This window comes from Chlorocebus sabaeus, chromosome 15 (assembly GCF_047675955.1).
Source record: "Chlorocebus sabaeus isolate Y175 chromosome 15, mChlSab1.0.hap1, whole genome shotgun sequence".
Lineage (NCBI taxonomy): Eukaryota > Metazoa > Chordata > Mammalia > Primates > Cercopithecidae > Chlorocebus > Chlorocebus sabaeus.
In genome coordinates this window covers 84,421,344-84,439,877 of record NC_132918.1, presented here as the reverse complement: position 1 = coordinate 84,439,877, position 18,534 = coordinate 84,421,344, and the positions used below count along the sequence as shown (strand labels likewise).

General features: G+C 38.2%; 1 protein-coding gene across 1 annotated transcript in view; it reads right to left on the bottom strand.

Moving 5' to 3' along the window:
- Positions 1–294: 294 nt before the first annotated feature.
- The window catches only part of TPRG1 (tumor protein p63 regulated 1), a 149,120-nt gene continuing 130,880 nt past the window's right edge, over positions 295–18,534 (bottom strand). Inside the window, exons 5-6 of the mRNA XM_038003060.2 lie at positions 14,999–15,152; positions 295–5,389 (exon numbers count right to left, since the gene is read on the bottom strand). Of these exons, the coding sequence (XP_037858988.2) occupies positions 5,195–5,389; positions 14,999–15,152 (349 nt within the window). The 3' untranslated portion in view covers positions 295–5,194. The remainder of the gene's footprint in view (positions 5,390–14,998; positions 15,153–18,534) is intronic.

The window sequence follows — 18,534 nt, the reverse complement described above, 5'->3', positions numbered from 1 at the left end:
AACCAAACAGAATAGTCTACAAGCAAGAGACAAGCTCGATAAGGACTCTGGATAATGCATCATATTTAAAAATGATTGTGGTCACTGGAGTTTTGTCTGTAAATACAAAATAATGCAAAAATAAAACTACCACCTTTTAGGAGAGCACCTGCCTTTATTTGAAGTGTGAATATGTGAACTAGAAAATTAATTCATTGGGGATTCCTTCAAAGGAAGATCTAGCACCAAATCCATAAATTTCTAAGAAGAGAGGTTTAGGTGCAATGTCCAGAAAAACCTTCTACTTGCTGTTGCTCAGTGGTGGAATTAACTGCTTTCGAAAGCAAGGAGTTCTGGGCTCTTGGAATGTTCACACAATTTTCCATCTGCTGTGCATGTTTTGGTTGAGGGCATTCCAGCTACCTCGACCAAAGGAGGCTAAACTACATGACCTTTAAGATCCTTTCTAATCTCAGATTCCATGAAGAGTGAGCAGAGAATATTAAAGAAAGGAAAAGGAATTTCTGAGATGCATGGGGTAAGCACTATGGGCAGGACACGACAGACAAGTTGGTAGTTCAGAAAAGTTGATCTCAACGCATCCATAATATATCATGATCTGTCATATCTACCGTAAAAACATAGGAGTTAATTAAACTGGGCTTGCAAATTCCATTTGGTGTCACTGAAAAGGGGACTGAGATGTTTACTAAGAACTTCTTAAAATTGAGTGTAAAATAGCACACGAGATATGAGATCTAGGTTGAGAAGCAGTCTCATAACTTTATTCCTCATATTTAAATATGGCTCTCTTTTTTTGGTCTTGGGCTTTGAGGCTAAAGAGAGAGTTTAGCAGGGGATATCATAATTCCTTTTTGTGGATACAGAATTATCCTAAGCAGTTGCCAAAATCAGGTAGAATAAGGCAAGTATTGGTCAACTCTCAGTAACTCCAAGGCCTCAAACAGAGTTTTTCCTTAGCTTCTGGGAAACTAGTATCCACAAGGAAATCAAGAGGCCTAGTCCCCTAACTGCTTTCGGAGCACGTTGTGGGAGGTGCAGACCAAAGGTGAGTTTACACATCAGTGACTAAAGTTTCCTGCCACTAAGCATAAGAAGTCACTCATGAGCAGCGTCCCTAAACCACAGCTACAGGATGTGGGCACAAGCCCTTGTATAATTGTTGGCCAAGAGCCAATGAGCATTCATCCCTGTGCAAATAGCTTGGTTTTTTATGTTGTTGTTAACCTTTGAAAACCACAGGCATTAGTCTCTCTCTTTCTTCCCCTTGGCACAAGTCATCTTCTTTTCTCCAACTTGGTCTCTTGTGTGTAAAGAATTTCTGAGGAGCTTTTAAGCCTAAATTTAATACTTTTGCCCTCCCCCTCTCCTGCCCTACAAAATGCCAGCAGAGGTGAAGCTGCCTTACAAAATATCTGCTGGCTCTGCCAGCTTCCGCAGCTTTGTTTGGGCTTTTTTTTTTTTTTTTTTTATCAGATAGGAAACCAGAGTGCTCTGTGAGTGTCCTTAGCCTTTAAGAAAATGATGGCAATTTCTGGAAATTCCTCCCAAACGATTGTGCCCTATTGTTTTCTCCCTTCAAAATTATCTCCACAACTATGATACATCAATTCAGATGGCAAGTCTTTCCCAGGGAATACAGATACTATATTGGAAAGAGCAGTGGGCTAGGGATAGAAATTGGAAGATGTAGTCTAATCTCAGTATTTCCAAAAATTCACCATCTTCTTTTTGAGAAATGTCTTTCCAGTTTCTAGGCCTTTGCTTCATGTTCTGTGAAATAAAAGCACTGAATTTACATGGTTTTTCTGCCTTCGTATCACCAGAACTCTCTAAATTGGCTTCCTCAGGATGTTTCAACAAAGGCTCAATAAAAAAAATGGACCTCAAGCCAAATGATCCAAAAGTAGCCAACTTATAAGTGAGCTTCTCTTTTCTGCCTTAGATGACCGTAAGATGACCAAAGGTCAGGCCTCCAAAGAGGCCAAATTGGCCACCAAGGAGTGAGTCCTGGTGATTGTTTAAAACTCCTCCTGTTTTGTTAAAATATCTATCTCCTTTGAACTTTCTCACCTCAGAACTGCCTACGATATATCAGAAGACAGTGAGACATTTGACAATGGAGTTGTTCAAGCAGTTTCTGAAATAAAGCTTATCAGAGATTTTTCTAGTGGAAATTCCTGAATGAGATAAAGATCAAATAATGAAGACCTCCAACCATGATATTTTGGTTATGAAATGCTTTGTACTATACTTAACATCTCTTGTGTCTACTCCTATTATCAATCAAACTCATGATAGCATTTGCTAAACTGTAGAGGTAAGTTCAAATGATAGTCTGATAAAAACTCCAAGTGTACATATAGGTCCCCTGGGTTGCGGCTCCCTGTTGAGCTTAAAGACAAAGAGCCCACGTAAGGACACCAAGTGCAAAATGAGAAAACCATGATCAGTAGGTCCATGGTAATGAAGAAACAATTTCTGGAGGAAATTTAGTTCCCTTAGATGTTTTCCCACCTTCTCCTGCAAAAGTCACATCACTGTCTAGGCAAATACTCAAAACTTTCTGTTTAATAAAAGAATTTAACCTCATTTCATTGAATCCTCATGAAATAAGCAAAAGTAATATAATTGTCTCCATTTTGCAGAAGAAGACATTAAACCTTAGGAAAGTTAAGGATATTTTTCAGGGTCTCCCATGATTGATCCAACTCTTTCCTAAGGAAAAAATGGGTCTAATTAACTAAGTACTAGCAACAATTATTTGGAAAATGATAGGGTCACTGGCCTTAAAAGATTATGTCAATCATTTCTCCAAATGGTATCACACAGCACTTCCTCTTACAATATCTACTTTATCTAGTCTTTCCTTGAACATACCAAGTGATGGTGGGCTCACTGTTTAAAGCAACCCATTCCATCATTGAAATGTGTAACTGTAAGAAGTCCTTTCTTACATTGAACTGCTATCCAAATTCCTAAATCTTCTCACCCTCTGGTCATAATACTGCTTTCTAGATCCCCTTTTTCCAATAATGGGATATCCTATATATGACAGATTTTACAAAATGTGAAGGGAATTCATAAAGACCCTCATGTCATCTCTCAGTTCACTCCTTATGCAAAACAGCTTTGATTCCATTAAATGCTTATCCCATTGTTACAGACTGCCTCTCAGAACTAAGAAACATCTCCCTCCTGTCATCCTTTCTGAACTGTTTCCATTGATGATGGTGCACTGTGTCCTTTAAAAGGTCATTTGGGAACACACTGGCTTAGGTTACAAAGGGGACAAATGTGCAGAGAGAAGTCGATTGTCAGGCTGATCCTTAAATGGTAACTCAAAAGAATGTGTTGGACATTTCAGAGGCTTCTGCCAATAAATGCCACTATCTTGAGGCAAATGGGGATTTTCGGGCAGCAGTATTATAATAATTTGCCAATTATGCCTGCTTCAGAACCAGTGCCAAAACAATCCAACGACTTTTCATTCCACTACTGTTGACAGGACAGCTATGGATTTCAACATTTCCTTTTACAGTCTGAATAGAAGTTCCCTGCCTTGGGGACTATAACAATATTTGCCATCATGGGGGGAAGAAAAAGTGGGTGCTGTAAAGGCGGAAGAGAGGGAAATAAAAAAATATTAATGGAGGTAAACAAAGACAAAATAGAATGAGAGTTATTCAAGGTTTGGGGTTGAATGTCTGCATTAAATTGATGTTTATAAATATATCAGAGGACAAATCTTCTTTGAAAAGCAAGCTTTTCAACTTCACATAAAAGTCAAAAAAAAAGTTGGCTGGAATTTTCTACTTAAATATAAACCAAGATATGTCAATTTTGAGTCTTGAGAAAGGCAAAAAGCTTATTGTAGTAATGTCTATGTAGTCAACATTCAAAGCTTTTTTTCCTAAATAAATTTAGATAAAATAAGATTCTGAAATAAAAAAGAAAAGAAACTTGAGAGATGCAAACATATGAGATAATTTCCTGGGTGGTTGAAAATTAGATCTAAGTCAGGAAGGGACAAAGAGGAAATAAGAGGGAAAAGAGCAATGAGAATAGAGTGTTAGGATAGTGTTTTTGGAAACATGGTCTTCAAAACCAATCCATGGACATTCCATATGGAGCACCTCTGAGGCCTACAAAGAAAGTTGCCTGTGGCATTCTCATCTTCATTCCAACCACAGTGATCCTACTTTTATCTGCTTTGTATATACTGCTTCTACAAAAGATTTCATTAGAAGAAAAAGGTCTGCTATTAAGAAAATATATTTGAACAAAAGATGGCAAAAGTAAATGAGCTAGAAACCAAATGTAGGATAGATTGAAACAGTTAGCCTTGGAGTAGGGATTCCATTTAATAGGCTGTGGTAATAATTTGTTGAGCAGAATTAAAAACCTGATCTAATAATACAGCTATAAGCATGGAAAGGAAGAATAGATGAACAATTTTGATAAAAGAATGAGCTTCCAGTTTGACATTTGGGCATTGGAATACAATGCAGCCATATAGAGATGGGATCGTATATAGGATGTCATTGGCAAGGAATCTAGAGAAATCAAAATTGATGGACTTCAGGAATGGATAACTGGGACCATATAAATACCACAGAGAAATCCAGGATTTTGATGATGCTCAGTGTAAGAGGCCACTGGGACACTGATATTTAGATGATTAGCAGACAGAAATGCAAAACTGAATCTTGGAATAAATATTGGGAATGGGAATATACATTTGGAAGTCATCCTTATAAAGTGGTAGCTAAAATACTAGAGACAGTGAGACCCCCAATGAGAGAATAAATCAGGATAAGAGGGCTGAAGACCAAGACTTAAAAAAAAAAAAAAAAAAAAAAAAAAAAAATGCCTACATTTAGAAAGCTTAAGCAACAGGACCTAAAGAGTCTTCTTTCCTAAGTTGATGATCAGGCACTCATTTGATAACAGTACTTGATAGGCTCAGCAGAATTTATTTTCTAGTTTTAAGAAAATTTGGTTATTCTGTATGAGGTCTAAAGTGTGTATCTATCAGTCCAATCAAGCTTTTGAATTTTTGGAAATACTAAATATTCAAAATCATAAAGTATTACTTAAAAATAATTGGTTCAGTCTAAAAATAGGGTGGGTCAAAATGAAATTTTCAAGTGGCATATCTTTGGATGATATACTGATGGTACCAAAAAGACTCTCAAAAACCTATACTCCCACGGGCGAGGGAATAGCCAAGTTTGTTGCGGTTTCCAATGAATGACATCAGCCCTGTGTAGGTCTCAATCAAAATGGGTTCGGTTAACACCATCAGTTTCTTTCTGCTTCCAGATCCAGTTGAATTCTTGTGGGCATTCTGGATAGCTGGAACAAGCTTAGACATGAACCCAGACAACTGAAGAAGAAAAAAAGAAGGCACAAAGTTAGTTACTGTAGATTAAGTTGAGAGATACTCACCTCCCCAGCCAGTCTTCACGGAAGTTGACTTCTGTCCTGGGGCTGCAGTTATTCTTACTTCTTAAACAGAAATGGTTAAATGTATCTCCATTAAGTTAATACAGTTAATAACTGTGCTTAACTCTATTAAGACTAACTTTTCTCAGGCCCAATTTTGCTTCTTAATGTCAGAAATAATATGTGACTTTTCAGTTTGTTTATCATCCATGTAAGTCTACCAAGTACCATGTTAGTTTTAGCTGATTTAAGATTTTGTTAGTATACAAATAATTTGCTTCTGTATTAGTACTGTAAACTAACTCTCTTTGTCACTGATATACGAAAGGGCATCTGAAATTACTTAAGAAATATCGATGAAGCGCCCACAACACGTTCCAGAGACATTTTAAGTTGAACAGACAGGCAAAAAAACCCACTGTCACGGAGCTCACATTCTCGTGATTGCAGACAAAAAATGTTAATAAAAATTTGGAGGGTGATAAATTCTAGAAGGAAAATGGAAGGTGGCAAAGGGATAAAAAGTAAGGAAAGTTAGAATTACTTCACATACTGTATTCAGGGCAAGTCTTTCTGGGAAGGTAAAACTTCAACTGAGACCCACATAATGAAAAAGAGCTAGCTATGGGAAGAAGAAATTCCAAACAGAAAACACAGCACCTGCAAAAACTGTAAGGGAGGCATGAATTTAGCTTCTTAAAGGGACACAGAAAAGACCTGTTAGACAGAAGTCTAGGGATCAAAGGAAAGAGGTTGAAGTACTAGGCATGAAGAGTCTTCAGGGCCACATTAAGGGCTTTGGATTGATGTGATTTTAAGAAGGAGTTCAATGTTGTATAATGTTATTTTGAAAATAATAATAATCCTAGCTACTGTGTGGAGTCGAAAATAGAATGCTGTTAGGGCTAAGAATGGAAGCAGGAAAGCAAGATGAGTTTGGAATTCACTTTGGGAGTCCAGACAAGATATGATGGTGACTTGGACAGTGTAGCAGTGGAGACCATCAGAACTGGTTAAATTAGGGATTTCGGGGGCAGTGGGGTCGAGCCAAAGAATTTGTTGGTGTGACCGAATTTAGGGATGAAGAGAAGAGAAGGATAAAAAATGACACCCAGATTTTTGGCCTGATCAACTGGGTAGATGGTGATGTTATTACTGAGTTGAGAAAGCCTAGGAGAGGTACAGATTGGAAATAGTAAGATACAGGGATGGAGGATTTTGTTGCAGACATGTGGTTTGAGTTATCTTACCAGGAATCCTCTTAGAGACTTTCAATAGGCAACTGGATGTAGAATCTGGGACCATGAAAAAAAATCAGATAAAAAGTCCATGTATGTAAAGTTTTCATAATAATCATCGCAGACCCAGAAGTCAAGAATGATATTCATAAAGGGAAGCTAATAGCCTAAACGCGATAGGTTATGGGACAGAGAGAAGGAATTAAATTCAGGAAATTCTTACTGGATAAGATACTAGGCATTGTGGGCAAAGTAGAGGGGATCTGGTAGGTAAACTGAGGATCTAAATGTTACAGGGATCTGCCTAGTACCAAATAACTAGTAAATGATTGAGCAAGGGCTTGGACTCAGGTTGTTTTCTGGGGGGTAGGGGCGGGGGTCACAAGGTGCTCAGTAGGGGAGCTTTTGAGCCAGGATGAGCCAGGAAAAGGAATTTCACAAGGTAATGTCATCAGTTAAGGCAGGAACAGGCCATTTTCACTTCTTTTGTGGTGGAATGTCATCAGTTAAGGCAGGAACTGGCCATCTGGATGTGTACGTGCAGGTCACAGGGGATACAATGGCTTAGCTTTGGCTCAGAGGCCTGACGCAGGTCTCCTGGCTTAACTCCTGAAGTCCTCTCTTTATAACATTGCTGTTATGAGCAGGATTATAAAATTCTAATTTTTAGAAAATTTAGTTTTAAAATTCTGATATTTAGGGAAGAATTCTTGTTCCTCACTTGCAAAATGGAGACAATATTACATTCATTAATTTTTAAACCATGTTCTTTAGAACACTAGATCTCCTCATAGATTGGGTGACTACATATAATTTATCATCCAGATCTAAATTCTTTTGAAAAGAAAGGAAGTGCTATTGTGAATAATGTTGGGACAACAGGTACCTGAGGGTTTGAGGAGAGGATGTCAACAAAAAGTCAAAAGTCAAGCAGGTAACTTGTTTCAGTCTCTTCAATCACATCGGAGCTGCTCTATTTTTATCATCAGTTTTATATATTTGAGTTCCAAGTAAGATTTTATTTCCAAAAGGTTTCTTTTTAAATGAAAATCACTTGCCTAGGAAACTTTTGCTCTGTCAATCAATGATTTAATTCAAAAAGATCTATAGTGCCCAGTCTCCAACACATCTCTCAAAACCAGGCTTAAATCCTGTATCTTCCACAATGCCTTCCCACAGACTCAAGGGAAAAGTCAACCTTTTTTTCTCTTATGTTTTTCCTTTACCTATACCTCCACTAAAATCTCTCATCTGGTTTTCTATGAAGTAGAGTCACAAATGTGGCTGTCTGTACAGCTAAAACAACGTTTCTTCACCTTGGGACTATTGCTATTTTAGGCCAGACAATTTTTTGCTATGGGAGAGAATATCTCCTGCATGTTAGGATGTTAATCAGCCTCCCTATCCTTCACCCACCAGATACCAGACAGGCTTCTACCCCAGATGTGACAACCAGTAATATCTCACTGGGACACTGGGACATTGTTAAATGTCCCCCATGGGCAAAATCACCCTGTCTTGAGAACCACTGAGCTAAAGGAAGTATAGGATCAGGCAGAGCTGGTCTTAAGTTGGAATGATGGTACTCACATAGCTGTGTGACATCAGGCAAGTTATTAACTTTGCTGAATTTTATAGTTCCTTTGCCATAAAATAAGAATATTAATAGCATCGAATTTATCAGGTAGTTGAAAAGATTAAGTGAAATAAAGGGTTTGTATACACGCTGTGAATAGAGATGTGCACACACATGCACTTGTGTGCTCATATATTATATAAAGGATTAGGAAAGCAGAATGAGATGAGCCTGAAATGTGGAGTTATATTGCAAAGGCCATAAAGGAAGCTTGTTGCCAGGAATCAATAAATAATAACTGCTTAATCATCACTGACATCATCCTCATCATCCTTATCAAACCACGATCTCTTAAAAATCCAAGTATAATTCATCTCAACAATTCTATTGCAACACTCTGGATTATCAGGATCCCTTTTCATAGATCAGTAAATCTTGTCCAGTTGGATTAGTGAATGCTTCCTCAGGCTTCATCATAAACTTCCTTTCTTGAGAATCCTCTGTGGAACTCAAAATCAAAGTGCTAGAAAGTAAAAGTTGGCACTATTTCATACTCAGTGGATTTGGCATTTCATTGGAGTCAGATGGACTTCATTTCCAGTCATTTCTAGGATCCCCTTCAAAGCCAGGGGAGGGCATGGTTACAGAGAGACAAGCAGGGTGACAAGCAGTGCATTGAAGGAGAGGCAGACAAAAGGCCAAGTCCCCGAGCTGGCTCTTGAGCATTTCAAGCACCTGAAGTAAATCTATGTGACAGGAACGCTGTGTCATCTGATATGAATACCACCAGCCGCATACTTTTCCCTAAAAGCTTTTATGCACCCACCTCTGGCTCTCTCTTTTATTTCAGTCCCAAATACAGAGGGTCAGATTTTAACAACTCCAGTTACACAGGGGATGTGTGTTGGTTAGGATAAGGTATAGCAGTCACAGCAGTGTGCGTGGTGGGGGCAGGGGGAACGCGGTACTATTCTTGACTTTCCACCAATTATTTACCAGCTGAGTGCCTGGTCCACAGGTTTGCTTTAGGTGCTGCCTGCCAACAGTTCATTGCCTAGAGTCTCAGTTTTCCTTATTACAACCATCACTTGCTTCCTGTTTACACTGGGTAAAGAGACCAGGTTTCATGCCTGTAGGCCCACATTCCTCAGTTGAGCTGGTTTTCTGAGCCTGCAGGCTACAGGTTTCAGCCTCCCTGTGTGTGGAAGGAAGTCTCCTGTCATAGAGGGCACCCGTCCAATACCCAGTACTTGAAATCACTTGAGAAGTCACACTGCTGGACAGACTGTATATATCATCCTTGCACATTTTTTCTGGAATTATACTTACAGAGACCCTGTGACTATAAATTCAAGTGTATAGAGAGAAATAAGAAGAGGCAGTAGCTTCTTTTTTCTTACACGGGAGAAGTTTCTACCCATCGTAATTTCCATCCTCATCCTATCCCATCCCCCAACCCTCCTCTCTGAACACACGCAATATGTGCACACACACAAGTGCACTTTAAACTTAGCTAAACTGAATTAGTCTTTATCGGAGAACATTATGTATACCTTTGTAATTTGCAGCTTTTAAACATGTTTCCTCTACTTAAAATGTCTTTTCCCACCTTCTTTGATGTTTAAATCACCCATACCTTGAGTTTCATATCAAATGTCATCAAACTTGTAACTTGTGGACTTATCTGTTCCCGCTTTTGGGCTCCCATAACACCCTGTGAATCCCCCTATTTACAATCTTAGCACTTTAAATTATAATTTGTGAAAGTCTTTCCTGCCTCCTCCCACTATGCCATAAGTATCTGTAGGGCAAAATCAGTTTTAGTCTTCTTGGTAATCCAGAGCATTTCTCATCATGCAATAGTCACTGCCAGGTAGGTACTCAGTGAAGATTTGTTGAATTGATGTAAAAGGCAAACAAAAGGCTAAGAATATAAAATTAAATTTGATTGCTAAAACATTGGTTCATTTGCATGATCCACTTGAAAAGATGGATAGAAATACAAGAAAAGAGTACAAAGGGTTGGTCTGTAGATCATTATGGTTACAGAGCACTCATAATGCATTCACTGCTATTCATCAGTTCTGGGTTCAGTACTAGTCCTTCCCGGGAGTACTCTCTGCTTCCTCCAGGAACCCAGCAAAGCGATGGTTAAAAAAGAAAAGATGAGGCTACAAGTTGCAAATACAAAGTAGATGAAATAATTGAGGATAATTGAGCCAGGTTGTGAGATATAATATTATACTATATCACATCAATTAATACAAAAGTACACACAGTCTCTCTCTTTCTCTCTCACTCACTTTCTCTCTCTCTCTCTCACACACACACACACACACACACACACACACACACACACACTTCTTTCAGGCTTATACCCATTTCCCTGAATATTAGGAAACTGGGTATGACATAGAACTATTACTATATGACCTCAGTCACTTATTCCCTCTGAATAAGTGTCCTCATTTTCTTTAAAGAGACAAAATCTTGCTCTGTCATCCAGGTTGGAGTGCAGTGGTATAATCGTAGTTCACTGCAGACTTGCACTGCAGACTCAAACTCCTGGGCTTAAGCAATCCTCCTGCCTCAGCCTTCCAAGGAGCTGGGATTGTAGGTAACTGGAATGGGAACACAGGTACATGCCACCATGTCTCGTTAATTTATTTTATTAAATTTTTTTAAAGACATGGTCTTACTATGTTGCCTAGGCTGGTCTTGAACTTCTGACCTCAAGCAATCCTCCCATCTTAGCCTCCTGAGTCACTGGGATTACTGGCATAGGCCACCACCACACATGGCTCAACTGTTCTTATTTTTAAAACAAAGACGCCTATCCTTATCTTACAGGGGTTTTATTAGTTGAATTACATGAAAATATTATTCGAACTGTAATCAATAGATATAAAGTACAATTATGTAATAGTACACTAGATACTTTTTATGTCTCATAATATTAAAAGCAGTGCCAAAAAGCTACTATTTTATTTTATATTTTCACAATTGTTTTATATGAGTAACACAAAGTATGTACATGAACAGATTGGAAACATTTGGTGAAGCAGGGAGATACGCAAGACTGTCTGGGAAGAGGCCACTTGACCACCATATTTGCCAGATGTGGAAGTGGTATAGAGTTAGTGAGATGGGAATAGTATATTTTGACATAGCACTGTATAAACTTTACAGCAATTTAATCAATAAATGCTAACAGACTTAGACATAGAGTAAATTTGAATTTGAACATGATTATGTCCATTAATGCTCTTTCTTTGGGTACCTTTCTGAACCACCAGCCCCATGACTGCTCAGCTTTGGCCCAGTGTTGTGTAATCTCAAACCTATATCACCAGTGCAGCTTTCTCTACTAAGCTCAGACCAAAATTTCTAACTGCCTGACAACCAACCTGACGCCAAGTTCTATAGAAACGCAACATGTTTCAAACTTAACGTGTCGTAAGCTGAGTCCCCAAACCTACTTTTTCCAGTTTTCTGCAATCAAATTAATGGAATCACCATCTACCCAATCCTGAAATCTTGTCATCTTTGACTTCTTCATTGTCTTCAATATCCTGTCAGTTACTTCATGAATAACTCAAAATCTCCTCATCTTCTCTCCTTTCCTACTGCTCCTAACTTAGTTTAGGCTCTTATATCTGTTAGCTAAGCCATTATAACTATAGTGGGGACTATGTAACATTAAACTCCAGTTAAACCAAATTACTCTTTATCTAAGAACCTTCTATATACTTTTACGTACCTCCTTTCCTTTTTGCTTGATCCAAACTTCAGTTTCAGTTAATTAGAACTCTTAAAAATATTTGCATTTTTATCTGCCTCCTCTGTTAAGCACCGCCTTCCCCAAAGGCAGGAACCTTGTCTCATTTCTGTTTGTATACTCAACAACAGTCATAATACCTGCACTTTGTTGGTGTTAGAAAAATCTCTTGAATAAAGAGATTCTAGATACAGTAGAAGAAATGACTCTGGGTAAGAATAAGTTTGAATATTTTCCTGCATTTTAAAATAATAATTTGTTCCATTAGATTGTAAATAATTTGAAAGTTTTGATTGTACAACTCAGCTCTACGTTATTCCCTCCCCGTGAGACGATAGTTTTCTTAAACTGAATTAAATTGCTTCAGGTATTTGATTTAGTTATGCATTTTCCCCATATTCTACTTTTTAACTAATTCATTCATCAGAGAGATGGAAAAACCAGTTTATTAAACCCTTTTAAAATCTCATGTTTTGCCAAAATATTCACATAAAAAAAATTCTAGATCCCCCAAATTATCTTTCTTCTTATTTATTCTTTTACATTAATATACTGGGTCTTAATCAAAACCAATCTTGGAAAATGTCCTAAACACAAATAATTTTGTGACATAAAAACCAACAACAAAAGAGAAACTAAGACACAAAAACCTGGATCAAAGCACTCATCCTCTCACATTCCAGATGGAAATCGTTTGTTTTCCTAGAGAGCTGGGACTTTACCTTTGAATAAGAAATGGCTAGGCAAATGAAAGTGCCAAACTATTGCTAAAGGGAAAAAAAAAGATAAAAAACTTCGGAATAATAATTTAAGGAGAAAAACCTTAAAGGAAATACACTTAACAGATCCACGAAGTAGTTTGATTGGCTAAAAGTCAACCAACCAACTAACTATCATGTTCATGTGTGTATGCACGTGCGTCCCACCTGCTATTCTTACTTCCATCCAGCAATAGCTACATGAACATCAATTTCCTATTCAGCCTTTGCTACTGGGAAGGCTGGGGCAAAACCCAATGCTCTAGTCTACTAATTCCATTCATGGGTATTTGGAAAATAATATTCCATACCCTCTTTGATATTTTACTTTTCATCTTTCTTTTTGCATTATTTGATTGTATTTATATATAGCAGAATAAGATAAAGCACAAACAGATGTTAGAATGTGACAGTGTTATTTATCTGCAGTTTATAGAACTTGTTCTTTAATTCCACACGCTGAACTTCTTCCCACAAAGGGCATTCAGGGAAATGATGGATGTACCAACTAAGGCAGTTAGTATTTATTTTGATTTACAATAAAGTACAATTACTATTAATTCAAAAATCATATTATTTTAATGGTCGGAACCAGATGACCTTTAAAGCAGGAAAATATCTTAGGGAAAATAGGTTATTAAGCTCTTTAACTTGGATTAACAGAAGTTTTTAAAAAGAAACATGAAGTGTTCTGCATTGTTAATAATAATTTTTGAAACAGACTTTGAAGATTATGGAACAATGTATTAATGTGTTATTATTAATAAGAACTTCTAGAAACAGAGAAGTCTGACATTGCATTTGAAGTTCGGGGCAAGAGCAGGATGGAAATTCCCGCTCTATCTCCCTGAAGCCCTCCATGAGTCTATTCTCATATTCTTGCCTTCAAGTAGGTGTTAGGTTGTTCTTATTGATTGTTTGGTTTTTTGGCTTTCAGTGGTAAAGAGTCAGGCTAGGGGCTGATGTTGATGCTTGGGCTGAGAAACTATGACATAGAAGTGTTCCACAGAGTGGCAACATGATCCATATGCCAAGCTGGCTTAGTGTCAATAACAGCTTGAAGCCTGAGGGAAACCAGGACATTATAAATCCCTGAGGACATTTGCATAATTCTTGAGAGCAACATTGACTTTCCAAGGGAGAATAATGTGATTCAGGGTCATTTCATCTATATATTAGGGGGGAATGAAGACTCCATCTAGACTGTAATCAAATATATGTCGCCTCAAATTCTTTTTAAAATCCCCAGGACCTATCAATTTAAAATATTTTCACACACATACACATATATTTACACTTGCATGAATAGGTATGTTTAATGCAAGAAACATAATATATGCCATCAACCACAGAAAGTCTTTAGATGCAGATTGCCAAGTTTTGAATTCATAGCAAATAAAGAATTGTCATATTCTGAAATGAATGATAAAATATAAAAGCAAACATAAAAAGGAAAGAGAAGGTAGGAATTTCTAGGTCTATAAGTGCACTCATGTGTATATTTGGTTTTATTGAAAATACAAAGTTTGATCTTTCACTACATTTTCAGCTCCAACTGTTTTACTTCTTGACTACCTAGAATGCCTCAGTACTGCTTAAGATACCTGGAGGAGGTGAGAGAATAATAGAAAACTGTTCCCTTTAGAAATGAGTCTAAAATCTGCTTGATGAGATGAAATTTAAAGACAAAGAAATTCTGAATAGCTTTACACTTCATGGAGTATTTATACACACATCATTCTATTTAACCTTATAATGGTCCAGTGAGGTTGGGAGTAAAGGCAGTGCTCATTATCCTAATTTTAGAGGTGAGACTACCAAAGCTCAGAAAGAGAAGTGACTTAATCAAGCATGACCACACATTGAACCACATCGAACTATGCTTTATACTATTCCACACTTCCCTGAATAAAATAATTAGAATGTGATTATATGTGGGAAAGTATATACACCCTGTAGGTAATGCATGCAATTAGCAAGGGGAAAACAGCATGTTATATATAAATATATTGTATATTTACATATAAAAACAGACTGACTCTTTACTAAAAAATCTATAAACCTATTACTGTTTTTGTCTATATAAATTGCTGGTTTTATTTTATTTTATTTTATGTTTTGTTTAGGAGTACATGTCTCTAGAAGCACATAACTCCAGCAACAAAGCTAATCTAAGAGTAATACCCAAGATGCCTCCTACCTTGCACATTTCAAGGAATTTCTCGCTGGTGTATTTCATAGGGTGCTCAGTGAAAGTAGCATAAGGAACTTCAGTAGACCATGGGTTCCAGCGGGACAGTAGGGACTGCTCCTCTGGACTCCCCCAGTAGATCCTAAGGCCTTCTCCTTGTCTCCTACAAGAAAGGGGTTTTCCATTAGATTAGTCATTTCCATTTCCAAAAAAAAAAAAAGATAAAAAATAGAATGTAATACATCAGTCAGCCTTCATATTGCTGCTAAGTGACTTAACTCCCAGCTAGTTAAACTGTTCAAAGGATTTTAGGGGGTGAGAAGAAAAAGGTGAATTTGGTTTTAAACATAGGAAATTCCAGGTGTTTGGAGGAATTCTATGTGGGAAACACCTACTTGGAAATGTGAGTCTGATACTCAGAACAGTGGCCAGAGCTGGAAATATGGATAGTGACGTCACGCCAAGATTCTGATGGTAAGAATTAAAAGAGAAAGAGAGGAGGTATCAAAGAGGTGAACAGTAACAGAACAGTGCAGATGGGAGACAGTTTCCAGAAGAAAGGAGATGCCATGACAATCACAGTTTCCACAAAAGCAAGAACTGACTAAGACAAGACATGGGGCTTCTCGCATGGTAGAACACACATGATTTTTGAGGGAGATGATGACCAACTCAAAATGTTCTGCGACCTCAGATTCTGAATCTCATTGTCCTCTATTCTCTGCACACATTCCATTCAGTGAAATTGCAGCAACAAACATGTCAAAGCTTGTAGAAAGACTGTGCCTGCCCCTTCCTGTTAAGTTCACAGTCTTAATCCACAAGATGTGGGAGGAAGTCACTCGCATAACCCAGGCCTGGTCATTTAGTGAACCTAAGTGCAGAGCAAGAGAAAGTAAGCTAGAGACAACAGGGAGAGGACTCATGGCAGAGGAGTTGCAGTCACACTGAATAACAAAACTGTGTTTCTGAGGCCTCTTTCGCATGTGTCCATCAGAATTTATGATTTGTGGTTTTAGATATCTCTGAATGCAAAGAGATGCCCGGAGGTTAAGCCAAACTCAGGTACCTTGCATTCGACAAGCTTGGAAACTAAGTTGCCTGTAATTCTAAGCAGCCCTGTGGAACATCACAGATGTCTCATTTTGTCTAAAAATTAAATCCTGGGATTTCTGGAATGAAAAACCAGAGCTTAATTGTGGTGCCTTCACAAAACTGCCACTTCCTGTATTAAGGAAGGATTCCTTCGGGAATGCTGTTATGGTTTCTGAATGTTTATCCATGTGGAGATTGTATAAGCACAATTTCATACAAATGCATATAACACTCCACTCCCCAATTGGTTAATACCTGAACTTTTCTCACGAAAGGAAAGTAAGAAAAGTCCCTGAAACGTTCTGCTGGCTAGTTCTCAGATTTTTGATGATTATATTTGAAAACTGATACCCTCCTTTCTTTTTGTACTTAATCCTTTGCCCAAGAAGGAAAAAAAAAAAAAAAAAAAGAAACCAAACAAACAAACAAAAAAAGAATATAGGGGGGAAAAAAAAACAGAGGAAATAAAAATACTGAGAAGAATAGAAAAATAGAAGATAAATATACCTCTAAAATTTTCTTTCTCCCTCTCCTTCTCAGCTGGCATGCTGGCATTTATTATCCCCCAGCACTTATTTTTCTGGCCTGACAATAAACTCTAAACTCAATGAATATTCTATGTGTGCTGGTTAATAAAGCATTCTGGATTGAGTCCATTAAAACAACTTGCACAATGGAATTATTTACTGCTTCATATGTCAATTTATGTGCTGGGTGCAATTTTGCTTTTATCCAAAGGGGATGAAAATCTGCCAAGAGAGCTTGCCTAATAAGTACACATTATATTCTTCTACCTTAGGGAAACCTCAGATGAAGTTTGAGCATGAAATTCACGAGCGACCCTATTTCTAAATAACCAGTCAATCTGAGTATAACAAGGACCTTTCTCAGAGATGTTGTACACTTTCAAATATACAAGTTCAACCAACCTTCTTTCCTGAGCTCCAGAGGTGAAAACTAGGAAGATTAATCTAAAGCTAAGTTATCTCTCCAAGGGTGGGGTTTCTCAGGCCATCCAGCAGAGTCGTTCGTATCAGAGTGCTATGAAAGACTATCATCTTCTTTTTTGTCAAACACCATTAGAACAGTCGAGACTGCAGATGCCTTTATGACCAGAAATACTTTTTTTTAATAGTAACTTGTAGTCACATGAAAGAAATCCTGGGAGGTAACAGAGTGGAGTAAAAGTGAGGTGAGCTGGATGTCCAGGAGTCCTGTGATACAGTCTCGATTTTGACACTTAATGTTACGCGACGATGGGCAAGCTTATTTCTCTTTCTGAATTTCTTTCTGAATCTGAATCATTTCTCTTTCTGAATCTTCTGAATATGTCTTCCCATATTTAGAAAAAATATGACTTCCTCATCTGTTCTATAGAGTGTCTCTATATTGAGACATTCCATGACCTCAGTCACTGTGTGAAGAGTGGAGGCAGCTACGGTCATGACGCCAGTAACAATCATCTGGCTGGGTACACACAACATCCATAAGCGGTCTTGGGGTATGAATTCTCTAGTTTAGAAGCATCTAATTAGCCCCACTGAGCAGAACAAGTCCTCTACTGCAAAGGTCACACCAAGTACTCTCCTATCATTCCAAGGGGCTTTCAGGACCTACCACAACATTCTACAAACATGGCAAAGCTATTTCTCGGTGGAATTGCAGATAAGGTGTCAGAGCTAGAAGGGCTCTTGGAAGCCATAGCCTAGTGCTTCCTTTCTGTAGATGGAAAAAACTAAGACTCAGAAAGTACCAGAACTTTCCCAAAGCATCACTACAGGACAGGGATGAGCTGGCAAGAGTCCTGGTTTCCTGAGACCTCATTCAGGGGTCTTTTCACTATTCTGGGCTAAGGTACGAAATATATTCAAAGCTAAAGCCCTGCTATTGCATAACATTGCCTTATTTCCAAAAGACACAAAGTTAAAAGAATTGCTCTGAGGAGGCTGCCATCATTCATGGGTGGAAAAGCCTGCCTAGGGATCCGGTCAGTTATCAGAAGAAAACCTCTGTCTCAAAGCCAACTATGCATTCTTAAATATACTCAATATGAGCAATTTTGAGACTATAGGAAAATAAGGAAGCACTGGACGTGAAGGAGACAGTTACAAACAAGTTAAGTTGTCAGGGTAAGAAGACTGGGTCTTTGGCCAGGTGCGGTGGCTCATGCCTATAATCCCAGCACTTTGGGAGGCTGAGGCGGGTGGATCACCTGAGGTCAGGAGTTCGAGACCAGCCTGGTCAACTTGGTGAAACCCCTGTCTCTACTAAAAATACAAAAATTAGCTGGGTGTGGTGGCAGGAGCCTGTAATCCTACCTACTTGGGAGGCCGAGGCAGGAGAATCACTTGAACCCAGGAGGCAGTGGTTGCAGTGAGCCGAGATCATGCCACTGCACTTCAGCCTGGACAACAGAGCAGAACTCTGTCGCAAAAAAAAAAAAAAAAAAG